Raw genomic sequence first — 16,988 nt, 5'->3', positions numbered from 1 at the left:
AATACTTCTTTCAATTGTTATTTAATGTATGAGGCACTCTTTTGTTTGTCACAGCCGTATTATGATTCCATATAACTTCTAGACATTCATATAATCCCATATAATGTGGCCTGTAATCTCTGTTGGATGACCTATGTTCAGACTGACTTGAATACATATTTTTTAGACTCGAAAAGTTCAATCTATGGAAGGAGAATTAAAAAGAAAAGTATCACAAAAAGGAAACATTTATTAAGTAATCATGTTTATTCATACATTTCTATGTGAATAATACGAAGTGTAACACTTGCAAATTTATGCAATAGATTTCAACACCGTATCTACATTATGTACAGATAGTATTCAACTATGAAAAGAATTGCCATTATTTTGAAATGTGTCGCTACTTGAAATAAATCTCAAAACATAAATAGAGAGAGAACGCCCTTCGGAACTTCCTTTCAGTTGTCGCCAGTAACCAAAGGAATTATTAAATAAACTAAAAGGGAACTTAAGCTTTTTCTTCCCTCCAAAAAATAGAACAGAAAGACATTTGGTAAAGAAAGTCAACTAGATTTGAAGTTTTAATGACAACAAGAAAGATAGTGAGGGATGACAGACGAAGTACGGTGCAAGTATAGAGAATGGGGCAGGTTATTATATTTTACGTCGGCCATTAACCTTCAGGCTTAACTGCACAGGTCTGCTTGGCATGTCGATTGAGATGAACTATTTGCTCAGGTCGTTGCGCAAGCAAAAATAATAAACCTGTGTAGGTTGCCCATACTAATGTTCAGGTATGGCCAGACCTGTACAGGTATACATCAATGTTATTATCGTCCCTAAGAGCAGAGACTACTGGGACGGACAATCTAATTCCCCTTTGTAGCCCAGGCTCGAAGGAAACGTAAGGAGGCTTTTCTTAGAAGAGAAAAGAAAGCTTCAAGAACCTTAAGATTTGCTTATAAATTAAAACTATTCAATGTGAGCTTTTTTCAATTCCATATTAAACCACATAGACGGTTTACAGAACCAAGCACAAAGATTTAGGATTACTTATCGCATAACATTTTCATAAAACGACTCATTTTGGGACATTGGAGTCCACACTTCTTATGGACCTTATAGCACGAGGTTATTGTTCAGCCAACGGCAATTTAAACACCTAATAACTGATAAGTTGAAGGAGAGAAAACTTTATGAATGAAGGTTATTTCTATAACAGAAACTAACATAATTAGGAAAATATAACAGAATCCAAATTAAAGAAAGAGGTTTAATGCCAGTGTGTCGTTGCTTTGAAATACTTTTCCCCTAATGAAATTTATTGGTTATTAGTTGACTGCCATCAAATTGCCTTAGATTTCAATCCTGATTCAAAAAGAGATTAGTTACCTTAGAAAATATCAAATATAGTATGTCTCTTTCAAATCTATTTTTGAGAGTTCTTATTTTACAAAAATATCGGATTAGGAACGCCAAATCGAAGTGGTCACTAACACGAAAATGTTTCACTGGTAGATTGACCTGGTATGGAACGGCAAATCATAATAAAGAGATTAATTGAATTGGCTGACGTAAAGAAAGAATAATGGGCAAGCTAAGTAGATTGATTTTTATCAATATTTGAGGAACCTAACATTCAAAAGATAGGCTACACAAATCCTTTAAAGAAGCGATATTCGTTGTAATTTAAGTATAGTTTTTTTATTTATCTTCAGTGATAAAAAGTAAACCAAAGCACTTATAACTATTAAAATCAATTCCTCGACCAATAATGATCTTTAAATCCATGGAGTTAGTGAATAGGACAGAACCAATGGTCCAACCAAGAGTAAAGGAACAGCAAAGAAATCATTAATGAAAAGATGATACTTGAAGAGAAAACATAATTGAAAAACCCGCATGTTTATGCTAATATCTCCATGTTTATGGCAGCACTTAAATAAGGTCGCACATCCAATACAAAGTCACATTGATGCCAACCGGTAAGACTTCTAGAATTGAATAATGCTATGACAGTAAGTAATCTCGCTTTGGCATAATTACCTCTTCGATGAAGAATGATTGATCACATGAAATATGCGTAAAGGTTAAATGATATAATTTGCAATTTACACATTAGCATTTTTACATCACGTTAACCAATGTTAATATACAATACAGTGCTCCTGGTTTCCAAGACTCGACTCACCAAACGCAGTGGCTGCTTTCTCTTTGTGTTGAATAAATGTTATTGCTATCTGTCGCAAATACAGAACTTCACATTTCTTTTTTATCAGTTTGCTTTATCACAAAGTTTGAACAGCGTAATGTCCCGCCGTTTCCTTAGTACACAAATAGCTTCAAGACTTCACACTAATTATGGCATTTCTTCTGTCATGGGTTCTTTGCAATTTTTCTTCAGTTTCCTGCACTCTTTTCCCGTGAGTCCTCCTCTCGTGCTTTTCATTCAATTATTACATTCACTGTTTCACATTCAAACTTAACGTTGGGGAAAAATATATAAATCCATGTGTCACTTGAAGCATACAGCTATGTAGAATAGCCTACTTGTCTGTAATGAATGAATGACATCTTGTGAGGAAGGGCACTTCGAAAGTGAGCGCCCCTTCTTAGATGATGTCCGAGCCAGGTACTGTGTGATAACCAGAATGACGTGTTGGGGGGTCGCTGTAGTCGCCAGAGCCCTGGTCATCCGCTAAGAGGTCGTTCTGATCGTCTTTGACTCTCCAGAAGACGATGGGCAATGCCTTTCCGTTGTTGGGTCTGAAGGAAAAAAAAGACAAAAATGTAAGATAGATTCATGTATGAGCGTAAAACCTTTTAATTTTGCATCTGTTAAAATTGCTATTATTATTATTATTATTATTATTATTATTATTATTATTATTATTATTATTATTATTATTATTATTATTATTAGCTAAGCCATAACCCTAGTTGGAAAAGTAGGATGCAATAAGCCCAATGTTCCATAGCGAAAAATAATTCGGTTAGGAAAAAAATAAGGAAATAAATAAACTACAAGAGAAATAATGATCAATTAAAATAACATATCTTAAGAACAGTAACAACATTAGTATAGATCTTTCATAAATAAGGGATTGTCAAACGGTACAGTTAATTAATGTAAGGGTTCCATAAAAACCGCGAAAGCGCATGTAACCTAATTGCTTTAGAAGACAGAACTGTAACGATTTATATTTTGATTTGATCGACAAATGGAAATAAAATAAATTTATATTACTTTTTCGTAAGTTACTGTGTGCTGAGAGAAAACAGAATATTTACATTTATAGCCCACATGTCTGTTAATTAAATAAGATCTATAGCAATTAAAATAAAACAGACCAAAACATATATTTCTTCACAAAATAAAGAGTTAGTAGTAATGCAGTAATAACTTTCTCTTCCACTGTATTAGACTCCTAGAAAAAATGTTCGTAGCTAGTAATATTCTCTAAAAGATTAGTTGCTTTACATATTCAAGAAAATCATGATGGAAATAATTGAGTTATATCGTACAATGAAACCTGATAATTATATTCTCTCTTCCCATTTCATACTAGATGCAAATTCATTTAAAACTATCCATTTATTGTACAAGATTGTGAATAGCTGATATTTTGAGAATCAAATATCAAATGTCAATAATGCAACCATTCGTGGAACCATGGAAAAAGTCAGAGTCTGAATTTAATGCAGATGTTACATTAGACCTGACTGTTTGGATATCATGGCCTTGGCCACACCCACATGTTACTGAAAAGGACAAAGAAAGCAGTCATTCAGCATGAAGAGAAAAAGGAAGACACTTACTTGACTAGTTTAACAGTAAGAACTACACAGCATCCCAATAGTATCACCATAAAGATTCCAACGCTTATTCCAGCCCATTTCCAGGAATCTGATGAAGTATCTATTTGCTTGGAATTAATCTTTGAAGATCCAGGGTTTAAACTTTCATTGTCTTCTGGAAACAGAGATTTGGTCATTGAAGAAGACTGAGGTGTTGACTTGGTGATTTCCTCTTGTGTTAAAACTGGAATAGTTGGAACTTCGTCGCTGACAAATTTATTGAGGAAAACTAAAGATGGTTCATCTGGACCGAGGTTACTAGTAATGTAGCCCCGCCAGTGTACTTGTTTCCCACCAACAGTCACATTTTGCATGGCCACAGCACCATTGGATGTGGCTATGATGCTTAGCGCTTCTGATGACTCGATACGAACATTAGAAAGGAATAAAACTCCATCCTTAACTACTATAGCTCTCTTATCTAAAGAACCAATGGAAACATCCTTCATCCTAAGCATCCCCTCCACTGTTATTCCAGCTGTTGAAATTTCGTTGATGGTAGAAGCAGCGATAACTCCCTCAGTTTTCACACTGATGCCCAGAGGAAGAATCTTTTCCACTGTGGTATTCGACATGACCATTCGGCTTGAAGCCACAAGGCCTTCAACTTTAACAAGGTGAGAGTTGTTGAAGAGACCTGTATATCCATACCAGTGCACTCCAGCGATCCACTCAACTCTTGTATTTTCTAAATCTAAGTCTCGCAGCTTCCGATTAGGTGCAAGGAAGTCCACACTGCAGGATGTAAGAGTTACATCATGAACACCAGCTGTAATGTTCTGGAAATGAACCTCTTTAGCCTCAAGCCAAGTCTCGCAATCATTCTCATTATCAACTGTGGTTGCTGTCGCTATTTTCATCAAGATGAGCTGTGTTAAGAAAAGAAACAGGAGACTTCATAAATATTTTCACAACAATGAATAGTTAATATTCTGCCTTTTTTTGAGTAGCAATAAAAGTATCATTGAGCATTATGAAAATTATTAGAGACGTGCCACTTATCTACTTGCAAGATGTGGCAAAAACATTGTTACACATACCTTGTCAATACAGGATGGATAAAGTTTTACAAAGGATGCTCCTCGAACAACAGCTCGGTGACTCTGTTGGGTACCTTCTAGGTCAACAACCACTGATGCCTAAAAGAATCAAATGAAGCCATGAACTGCCATACTTATTCATTTAACACTAAAAGTCAAATCACAAACGACAGCTAAAATATAGTCTTAGAAGTAGACAATTGGAGTTTATTGAGTAGCATTTTTACATGGTAAAAGATTTGACAAAAAATTTCATTCTATTTTGTTATAACTTCCTTTTTTCTAGGTAAGAAAGGAAAATAAATATAGAGACCCTTCAGGAAGTATAAATGAAAGAATTCTCAGATTAATAATAAAATTATATTTGCACCTACTTTCTTTTGATATACTTAAATCTTAAACGATAACTCTGGAGGAGAAAAAAGTGAGAACACACTTACATCATTAACATGCGAGAAGTCACAAACTTGAGTAAACAAAGGGATGGTGGTACAATAGGGGGAGAGATGAATTGCAGAGATGGTGAGATTAGACGTCATATCTGGTAATGGCGGAGGATTACGAACATGAATCATCATTACAGATGCCATGTTTTGTGAGCCATTAATGTAAACCTTGCAGGGGAGAAAAATAAAGAATGTTTATTCAAAATCTATATTACAGTATTTTACAGAATTAGAATTTATTCTAACAAATAAAAACCTGATTATACTGAAGTCACATATGAGAATACATGAATTATGAATGCGTTGTTTTGGAGATTATCTACTTACCTGGTCAATTGTAGCAACTGATATTGTTCTGTAGGAAGATACAAAGGAAACCAAGTTATATATCTCTACAGAGGCCCCTTCCTCAACGTAGATAGCTCCCTCATCGATAGCAATGGCCACGACGTCTTTAAGAATGAGTTTGCCTTTCTTGACAACCAAACTCTCTCTCTCCATAGTAGAAAACTTCACCTTTGAAAATTCAGTCGTGGCATCAGCGTGGTCGATGGTAAGGGCACCTCGCCGTAACTGCAGAATGTATAGAGAAAATGTGTTATGTTTATGCCACCCATCAGAAGGGAATAGGAAGTTATCGCGTTTGAACAATCAAATTGTTTTTATTTATGGCAATAGCTCTGTCATGGGGCTATTGTTAACGTTTTGTAATGATTCCTTTGAAATTGTTCTTAAATGATATTCCTAAAGATATTGAGGATTACCAAAATTTCCTTAGTTTACTTGATATTTCACAATGAAATCTTACAAAATTGTAGATCCTTCTGCTAGCTTTTGGTAATACCTAAGAAGTTAATTTATTAATATGTCTTCAGAGTTATAATCTCCTGTTTGAAAAAGTAACATGGAAATTCTATATATCTGCTTCAATATTAAAGTGGCAACAAGCAAAGTTTCTTTATTTCCCATAAGTGTAAATCAAACAAAATACGGTTTGAGAGATCCATATTCAAACATTTTGATCACCCACATAGAGTAATTCAACTTACCCTTTGAGTGACAACAATGCCCTCAGCTGTTACAGGTGCTTGCAGTGTTACATTTATTATACTTCCAACCCCCATGCCGACCCAGTTACTTCCACTGCCTGCTAAATGAATACTGTCCAATGTGACAACTGTTACATTTTGCACATTGAAAGCTTGTAGGGTGCCATCATGAAGTCTTTTCACAGTGCTGTTTGTAACCGTCACATTAGAGATGTATCTGCTTGAAATAACTTCCAATCTTGAATCTATAACTGACAAAGACATGTTACAGTCTTTGGATGTTATACTTTCACTGGAGGATGCACTTTCATCTGTGTGGCTGCTTTCAGTGGCGAAATGCGGGAGAGTTCCATTTACTGACTGTAATCGTAGCTCTAATTTGCAACTTGTTGACATAACTTGCAAAGACTTGACATTCTTAATCTGGACAAGATGATAACCCTCAATGTTGTGTGCGTTGAGTTCAATGCTCTGTAAGAGATAAAGAAAATTCATGGTTCATTCCTTCCACATGTATGTGCTATTGCTGAATATACAAAGAGTTTTTTGTTTGAAGAGACCCTTCCAAAGATAATTAGTATTTATTTACTCATAAAAGAATTTAAAGTAGTAATCCAGTACATTAATATATGATACAGAAATTGTACTCTTGACAACATTATAAAGAACAGAATAAGAATATCCCCCAAAGAACTATCGAGTATACTAAAATGCTTAAACAATGTCTGATAATAAACGTGGAGAAGGCAGCATTAATTCTATAACAGCAACACCTGTCTTGGGTTAGAGTTCTATTGCCTAAGGGTACACTCGGGCACTCTATTCTATCTTATTTCTCTTCCTCTTATTTTGCTAAAGTTTCTATAATATATATATATATATATATATATATATATATATATATATATATATATATATATTCAATTGTAGTTACTGTTCTTAAAATATTTCATTTTAATTGTTATTTAATTCTTTTACTTCCTTTTTTTTCTTTCCGCACTGGTCTATTTTCCCTGTTGGAGCCCCGGGGCTTATAGCATCCTACTTATTCAATTAGGGTTGTAGCTTCGCAAGAAGTAATAATAATGATAATAATAATAATATTATTATTATTAATAATAATAATAATAATAATAATAATAATAATAACAATTACCTCATTAACACTGCTGAAATCACATAGTAGGGTAGTATGATTGGAAGAACATCCTTCTCTCTCTTGATCTACTTGTACTTTTGAGACATTATTGGATGCCACAAAGTCATCTACAAACTTTAGGTAGGGAGAGGAAAGATCCAAAGGAACACCATTTATTGTTACATTCTTTATGGATATTCTTTCCCTGTCAGGTAGAACGATGCAGTTAGCAAGAGCTGATGTTACTGTGACATTTGACAGTGAAAGAAAAGCACTTGGGCTACTGACTACGATGGCAGATGCCTCTAAAAGCCCTATGGTCACGTTGTTCAGCGATGCAGCCCCGTTGACAATTTTTAGACCGTTAGTGGTGATGTGCGAGATTGTACTGTTAGAAATCGCCATTTCTTTGGCTTTGAACACGATACCATCGGGTGTAATTAACCCTAGCCGGCTGCTGATTACAAGCCAGTTGTCTTTTGCCTCGACGTGGCTGATGAGTTCAACCGACGTATTTTGGATGGTTCCTCTGTAACCCTCCCAGCTCAAAGCCTCAATGGACCTGATAGTTGAATTTATGGCCATGAAGTCTCTTTGGAAAGCCAAGTTGATGGTATTCACTTGTGAGTTGATTATGGTAAGGTCCTTCACACCGTGGGAAATGGAATCTGCCTGGGAGTTGTATATACGCAGCCATGTTCTGCACCTCTTCCGATATATGGTGTAATAATCTTCCTGGAAAACAAAAATCTTTTGCTTAATTGGACCAATGAAGAATTTATTGATGAATATTGGTTATTTGATTAGTCCAGGATTACTTCTCGGGAAAAAAATATATATATATCACCAAAATAATGACCACATGACTAACGTACGTAACACATTCATGTACCGCTTGCAAGAACAGAAAATTTTAAATTTGTGGTTGGAAACATAACTAAACATTTAAGAGAATCATTTTTCAAATGGTAAAATGATTACATTTCATTCAGAGTTAAGCACCATGAAAGAATTAATTTGGTTTTATCTTTTTTCTTTCTAAGAGAAATTATGGAAAAGGGTAAATTATTTTAAATTTACATAACTGGTATCAATTTATTCATTAGTTTAGTCTTTTTCATAGAAATGACTCGAATAATTCAATATTAGATTTCAGAAAGCCAATTTATAAGTAGATCTATTTACTTACTTCTTTACTAATAATTGCTAGTAAACAATAACCACAGCGAGAAAGGTTTCTTCAAAGGTAAAAAATAATTTAGATTCCCAGATAGAAAATAATTGCCAAAAAATCAACTAGATTTTCGATGCCTATTAACTTGAATTTAACTTAATTCAATATTTACCTCCGAGGGAAGGGTAGTAACCAGTCCTGCATCAAAGACCTGTATCCATGAGATACAGGTGGGGTACACGTGAAGAGTCTTGGCCTTGTGAATCTCGACCTCCAGTTGACCCGAGGGAAGAGTCAGCCCGGCAGGCACAACAACAACCTGAAAAAGTATGGAAAACCATTTTCATCAATAACATTTATTCTTTCTTGAGATCGACTCATCAGATTCTCAGAGTTTAAGCAATATTCTTCCTATGCATTATACACTTTTCATAATTTTATGGTCCTTGGCGCTAGAATTTCGAGAAGGGAGGTCATATTTTACTTGTGATTCTATTCTTTAATAAGGAACTTATAAAATATTCAAATTGAAATAATGATAATTCTGATTATGATGAGAGAAGTTGTGGTATTGATGCACGGCTCTGATAAGTCAACACTCTTTGTCAGTATCCTCGCTTGCATTTTCGTGAAAGAATACAAATTGCATCCATATACTCATTCTTTGTGTAATAGCAATACCGCCCGTGGAATGAAATATACCTTTAGACTTGCCAATGTTAAGCCCGTGTTCAGCCTTTCGCCAATGGCCTTTATATTGATATACCAAATGAAAGGCATACTCATTCAAGCTTTGGGAAACCCCTTTGATATTTTTCAGATTCCACCTGTCCTGGGTCCGGAATAAAATTTGGCCCAAAACAGATGGATATGACTGATTTAATTAACACAAAAAAATGTATCAACTTTGATCATTCTTTAAAAGAGGTGTCAATAGCCTCCAAAAGACTACTTTTAGTCAAGGCAGGTAATGGTAAGCGACTGGGTGCAGCCCCTCTTCTTTAACATGTTCCACCCACGAGCATATTGATTGGCCACCACCTTCTCACAGCTGATTCATGAAATTACTGTTGATATTAAAACATTATAGGTAATAATTACGATACTCTAAAAGTGACCCATGTGGCTGGTGTGCGTAGCACTACCATGTACCGCTTGCCAGAACAGAGGAGCAATGAAATCATATTTATTTTCCAGCGAAGCAAGCAACAGCGGACCGAAGACTATTTGGACGGCGGCCAATAACGATGCTTGTAGGAGGAGCATGTTAAAGATAAGGAGCTGTACCTAGTTACAGCCCAGGTAATGATGCACAGGAAGGCTAAAAGAAAATATTGAAGTAGTTATCCCCTGTAGACTCCCAACACCCCAAAAGAGATACTATCCAAAAAAGGCTGAAGACTTTCAGAAAAAGAAATTTTAAGATCTTTTCGTCCCAAAAATAACCATATTACATCACAGTTGAACATATGCCAATGAGAATTGAGAAATTCCGAAGTAGGCCTAGCCAGTTCTCCAAGTATTTCAAACATGGCCTTTATCTATTTAAACGTGAGAACAGTCCGAAATGCTTGATACTTTGGTTTCAGCTTCCATCTCTCTAATAATGGAAGCCTTATGAAAAATATATTATGGTTTCTTACTATAATCCATTACAACTACATTTCAGCTTCCATTTTACATTCATTGAAAGGCTGTGGATTTTATTAGCCAGGTGTTTTATACTCTAATATTCATTTATTCTTCGCCCGTGACATATTTACTTTGGGCGTTAATGGGTGAAATTTGAAATATAGAGTAAGAAAACTACTTTTCAGGGGTTGAATCTTAACGTGATAAAATGGTTTGTGTATCACTATGGTCAGCAAAGCTGTCTAGTCAGGGCCACCCATACTAGGTTGGTTTGCTGTGAGCGATCAGACAAAAGATTCCCACCAACACCAATCTGCCGTGGCCAGTGTGGTGATGAAAACTGGCCAAATTCCAGATATATCCAAGGCCTCTGTTTTGCAGTGGATTAGATTTTGTTGTTGTTGTATGTGTATATATATATATATATATATATATATATATATATATATATATATATATATATATATATATATATGTATGTATGTATGTATGTATGTATGTATGTATATTAGCACATTCCTGTGCTCAATTACAAGCTAAATGTCTTGGATGATCACTGAATAGATCCCATATAGGGGGACTTCACTTCTACTCTCTTACAGAGCAATGTTTGCTGTCATATCCCAGAGAATGGAGAGGAAGAGCAAATTTAATCAGGGAAGGTTTAGATAGATATACTGTATTTAATATGCCTTCGTCGTCGATACAAGATGATTAATTGTTGACTCAGTGTTGACTGTTATCTCTGTTTATCAAACTCGATATCATCGCTGATACCTCGGTGGTAGATCAAGACAGACTAATATTATCGGCTTATGAAGCTATTGAAATATTTCCTGCTTATAAATCTTCTTGTAATGTTATTGCTAATTTCACGTGAAATTAGCAATAACATTACAAGAAGATTTATAAGCAGGAAATATTTCAATAGCTTCATAAGCCGATAATATTAGTCTGTCTTGATCTACCACCGAGGTATCAGCGATGATATCGAGTTTGATAAACAGAGATAACAGTCAACACTGAGTCAACAATTAATCATCTTGTATCGACGACGAAGGCATATTAAATACAGTATATCTATCTAAACCTTCCCTGATTAAATTTGCTCTTCCTCTCCATTCTCTGGGATATGACAGCAAGAGGGAATTTTCCCATTAATACTTAAACCAGTAATACTTACTACAATTAGCAATTAGCAACCAAATTTAAAGGCCAATTCAAGTGTTAGGAAATAATATAGAAATGATTAGAATTTTATTGAGATATTAGTTTTTGTAATGTCTGCTTCAACCAATATGATAGGGTTTGATTTACAAGAAAGCGGGTTTCATCTTTTCAGTCACGTGATTGGTCTTCTCAGTATAAATATATATATATATATATATATATATATATATATATATATATATATATATATATATATATATATATATATATATATATATATATATATATATATATATATATATATATATATAGAGAGAGAGAGAGAGAGAGAGAGAGAGAGAGAGAGAGAGAGAGAGAGAGAGAGAGAGAGAGAATATTGAACATTTAGGTTATTTTGGCTTTAGCTAATTTGCAATAAAATTGTTATAATTCATAGTAGTTGGTGTTAACAAGGACACTACTTGAAATACACCAAACCATTTTATCTTATGTGATTATTATGATAAAACTTCACAAAAGATAAGTTTTTATTATAATTCTTAATGGAAAAATATGTAACGCTAAAACATTTTGTCTGTAATTGGGAGGAGAGTCAACGTGAATAATTTAGACTTCCAAATATCATCTCTCTCTCTCTCTCTCTCTCTCTCTCTCTCTCTCTCTCTCTCTCTCTCTCTCTCTCTCTCTCTCTCTCTCTATCAATTCCATGCTTTGTTATTCACTTCCATTTGATATAAGCTTTTACTCTCATTACAATATATTTATTGAAAAAGTGCCTTCAGAGCACACACATACAAACACACACGTGTGTATATATATATATATATATATATATACATATATGTATATATACATATATGTATATATATATATATATATATATATATATATATATATATATATATATATATAAAAACTTGTGGGTAGCCTGGCGAAATAGTATCATGCTGATTTTGCAATAGTATGGTCTGTGGTTCGTTCCCAGTTTACCATCTGTAAATGGGTACTATCACAAACTGGGATCAAGAAAAATCGGCGTGGGGATGGCTTTACTCGTACAAGTCATCGTTTTCACGAAACTGCAGCGTAGTGTCTCATCTGTATCCCTCTTGTAAATGGTCTTTATACAATATTTCCACCCACATTGAATTATTTCATTTCTGTTACATTCATGTTCTCTTATTTCGTTAATTATCAGTCCAGGTGTGTAAGGAGTGGATTTTCCCAAACACACTGACTAGGGTAAACATATAAAAAGCTGGCATATAAGAGGAACCACCAACCGGTTTGTGATAAAGTTAATAACCGAAATCAAGGGAAATTATTACAACACGGAATTCCAGCTTTCATGGAAAGACATTGTCTTGAAACAGATTTATGATTTCTTAATGTATCATTGTGTCCCCCATTTCCTATTACAAATGAATGCTTGTTTTTCAGCCTAAATGAGAGAACAGCTGTCTTGCTCGCTCCTTCTATGAATATTGTTTGTAAGTCAACCACCATTTATTATTATTATTATTATTATTATTATTGCTGTTGTTGCTGTTATTATTACTTGCTTAGCAACAACCCTAGTTGAAATAGTAGGAATCTATAAGCCCAAGGGTTCCAAAAAGAAAAATTGCTCAGTGAGGAAAGGAAATAAGTAAATAAACTACAAGAGAATTAATGAACTTTATAAAATATTTTAAAGAACAGTAACAAAATTAATACATATCTTTCATATATAGAATTTGAAAACTTGAAAAAGCAAGAGGAAGATAAATAAGGTATAATAGTGTGCCCAAGTGTACCCTCAACCAAGAGAACTCCACCCCAAGACAGGGGAAGACCATGATACAGAGGCTATGGCACTATCAGGACTAGAGAACATTGGTTTGATTTTGGAGTTCTCTTCGCCTAGAAAACCTGCTTACAAAAGTTAAAGAATCTCTTCTACCCTTACCAAGAGGAAAGTAGCCAATGAACAATTATAGTGTAGTAGCTAACCTCTTGAGATAGGAATTGTTTGGTAATCTCAGTGTTGTCAAGTGTAAGAGGACAGAGGAGAACGTGGAAAGAATCGGCCAGACTATTTGGTGTATGCGTAGGTAAAGAAAAGATCAAACTTAACCAGATATATGGATCCAATGTAGTACTGTCTGGCCAGTCAAAGAAGCCAATAACTCCCTAGCAGTAGTATCTCAACGGGAGGCTGGTGCCCTAGCTAACCTACTACCTTGAGTACTTGTGAGATTAACCTCAAAATTGGACCTACCGCTTCTGTCATCGAGTATTATTTTGCTCTGTTTTATATTACACTTTAACTTGAATTGCACATTAGCCTATAACTAAACCTCTCCCAGCCCAGGATACTTCTTTTGGGAGTTATTCCCTTCCAAAACTCTTAGACCGTCTTGCCTTTCTCAACCCATCTTCAGAATCCGTGACCTTCCTGATCCATCATAAGGTCGTGTCCTTAACATCCCATCCTAGAGAACCATGAGTTTCCAAAGCTAATCCATGGTGCCAAATCCTTCCCACTTTGCCCCGGGGGAATTCTTGTCCTCCATAGCCTGTCCAAGATCAGCATGAGTTGATCAAGGGACTTTGGTCCCCGAGATCAGCATGAATGCTGAGGTAGATCATGGGAAAATCACTGCTTAAAAGATTGGAAAATGAAAGAATAGGAAGAATGTCAGGCGTAGTAAAGGTTATAGAGGTGATAAGAGTGTCACGACTGACATGGTATGGGCACGTGTTGAGGGTAAATGGTGGGGGTGAGGAAGGCTTGGGAAGAATCTGTTACGGGGAGAAGATCGAAAGGGAGGCATAGAATTAGATAGTGGGATAGGTGAAGGATGATATGGAGAGAAGAGGTTTGGTGGAAGAGGATACCTTTGATAGATGGCATTGGAGAAGGCGCATCAGGCAACCGACCCTTGATTAAGGATAGGGGTGGGAAAGAAGATCAGCTTGACTTGATCAAGGGGCTTTGGCCCTATCTGAGCTCCTTATGATTTACCCTTATTGAATCTTGAAATACCTAAATCATTAAGTATTTCTCCACCACTATATGTACTGAATCATTCCCTCTACTGCTCTAACAAGGTTAGGTTAACATTCAATGAATCCTCAGTTCTTTTATCGGTATAATGTAAGATAAAACCAGACATTCAGGGACGTCTAAGAAGAAATTCACAAACCTAAATAATCAAAGACATCCTTTCATAACATATTCTAATAATTTTGCACAGGTTGTGTCCAGCAATTGGAGGACCGCCATGCCCATGGTGCTAAGTTCAGACCTGCAAAATGCACCACTCTCTCTCTCTCTCTCTCTCTCTCTCTCTCTCTCTCTCTCTCTCTCTCTCTCTCTCTCTCTCTCTCTCTCTCTACATCAGAGAACAAGAAGAACACTTATTATTCAGGCAACTGGAAATGACCTATTCCTAAGAAAGGATACTGCTGGCCAAACAGAACTTTTGGTTAAACAACTAGAAAAACTGTTGAAACAGCTAGAAACAAGACCAATAATATTATAGTTATAGGTATTCTCGCAAAATTGATTGATTATGAGTTATCTGGCATCCTGCCATCTAAGGTTATCAATGTCAGTCACTTTACCCTCAGTAAGGCCATAGGGATATATGAAAGGCCTAAGGCCACATGCCAGAGAAAGAAAATTAAATTTATAGATCTCTGGGAAAATTGTACAAAAGAGACGAAATACACTTTACCAACTTAATCTCAGTCTGTACAATTACTTAAGCACTGTAGACCAAGAACAAAGTAGACCCTTGGAAAATCCTCCAAAAACAAATAGAGGATATTTGGCTGAAAACTTGGATAATACAGATAAACGTAAAACTAAAACGCTAGTATATCAGAGAAACTAGCAAAGCCACAGAGGAAGAGAATGGAAATAGCAAATTTCCTGAGAGTGGCACAATTTAATGCTCAGTCAGTTAGAAACAAAATGGAAAACTTAAGGGCAATGATACCTAGTGAGGAACTAAATGTCATAGGCATTACCGAGACCTGGATCCAGGAATAAACAAAGGATCTTATGTAGAATACAAAATCCCAGATTTCAACCTTTTCAGGAAGGATCGCCTTACCAAATAAGGTGGAGGGATAGTGCTCATTGTGTTAAAAATCACTTAAACCCCATAGAAATTAAATTAGAAACCGAATGTGAAGTGATAGGTCCAAATATTAACACCAAAGAAAAAAAAATATGTCCATACTAGTAATATACAGACCACCACATCAAACACAAGAACAGGATGAAGACTATATAGGCAACTTGGACAAGAAGTAAACAATAAGCTAGCAGTCCTGATGGGAGACTTCAGTGCAACAGTAAACTGGGACACTATGAATTCTACATCAAACACAGAGGGACATAGGCTACTAGAATTTGTCAACAATGAAATCCTCCATCAGTGGGTCGATAAACTAACTAGGGGAAACATCATACTAGATATTGTGCTGACAGCAGAAGAAAATTTAGTATCCAGTGTTTAGTAGGCGAAAATATTGGCAAAAGTGACCACGAAATAGTTAGGTTTCAGATAAATATTCCTCATCTATAAGAAAGGAAAATTATAAAAAAAAAAAAAAAAAAACTTAGACTACAGACGTAGTAACTGGATAAAACTGAAGGAATACACCAAGAATTTAGAATACGACGAAACAGGGAACACAAATACACAATGGGACCTCTTTGTAGTAATATATAAAGAAAGAGGGCTAAATGTATACCGAATAGAAATATATTACCAAATGGAACTCCACAATCTAAGTGGTTCAACAGAGAAATAGCCAATGCAAACATAAATCAATGGGTCAAAGGCCTTCAATTCATGAAATTTCCGAGCACAAGAAATTAAGCCGAAAAGTAGATAAACTAATTATAAATGCCAAGATCAATGAAGAGAAAAGAGTGGCTTCAGCTAGTAAAGAACACCGAAAAGATTTTTTTTGCATATGTAAACATTAGAAAACCAATTAAAAACATCATTAGCCCATTAAGAGACTCGGAGGGTAATCTTATAACAAATGATTGAAGCTGAATTGATGAATGCATATTTCACAACTGTATTCACTAGGGGAGAATCAGCGATCCTCCTTGAACCAGCTATCAAATATGAAGGGCCGCAACCATTAAATAGAATCACCTTTACAATGGATGATGTCAAAAATAAAATAAAAGGACTCAGTAAGTCTAAGGCACCAGGTCCAGATGATATTCATCCAAGAGATATTATTGAACTAAAAGAAGATATAACCCCACACTTTTAAAAGATGTTCTGAAAGACAGCCAACGAAAGAAAGGCACCACAAGGATGGAAACTAGGCAATGTTCCTCCAATCTACAAGAAGGGACCAAAAGAAGAACCTAGCAACTACAGACCTGTCTGTCTAACTTCAGTGATTTGCAAAGTTTTTGAATCAATTATGGTAGATTCCATAGTAGAACATATAGAGAAAAACAATCTTCTGATAGACAGC

At 35.3% G+C, this 16,988-nt stretch overlaps 1 protein-coding gene across 3 annotated transcripts in view; it reads right to left on the bottom strand.

The window, feature by feature from the left end:
- Nucleotides 1-209: 209 nt before the first annotated feature.
- The window catches only part of LOC137627618 (uncharacterized), a 107,761-nt gene continuing 90,982 nt past the window's right edge, over nt 210-16,988 (bottom strand). For 2 of the 3 annotated variants that reach the window (XM_068358707.1, XM_068358706.1), the window contains exons 3-10: nt 8,860-9,006; nt 7,532-8,263; nt 6,376-6,846; nt 5,654-5,899; nt 5,321-5,494; nt 4,881-4,979; nt 3,802-4,709; nt 210-2,748 (exon numbers count right to left, since the gene is read on the bottom strand). In XM_068358707.1, the coding sequence (XP_068214808.1) occupies nt 2,595-2,748; nt 3,802-4,709; nt 4,881-4,979; nt 5,321-5,494; nt 5,654-5,899; nt 6,376-6,846; nt 7,532-8,263; nt 8,860-9,006 (2,931 nt within the window). In that variant the 3' untranslated portion in view covers nt 210-2,594. The remainder of the gene's footprint in view (nt 2,749-3,801; nt 4,710-4,880; nt 4,980-5,320; nt 5,495-5,653; nt 5,900-6,375; nt 6,847-7,531; nt 8,264-8,859; nt 9,007-16,988) is intronic. The other variant, XM_068358709.1, reaches the window with a different exon arrangement.

The sequence above is a fragment of the Palaemon carinicauda genome, chromosome 35, assembly GCF_036898095.1.
Source record: "Palaemon carinicauda isolate YSFRI2023 chromosome 35, ASM3689809v2, whole genome shotgun sequence".
NCBI classification, from domain to species: Eukaryota; Metazoa; Arthropoda; class Malacostraca; order Decapoda; family Palaemonidae; genus Palaemon; species Palaemon carinicauda.
This window is presented reverse-complemented; position numbering and strand designations above follow the sequence as displayed.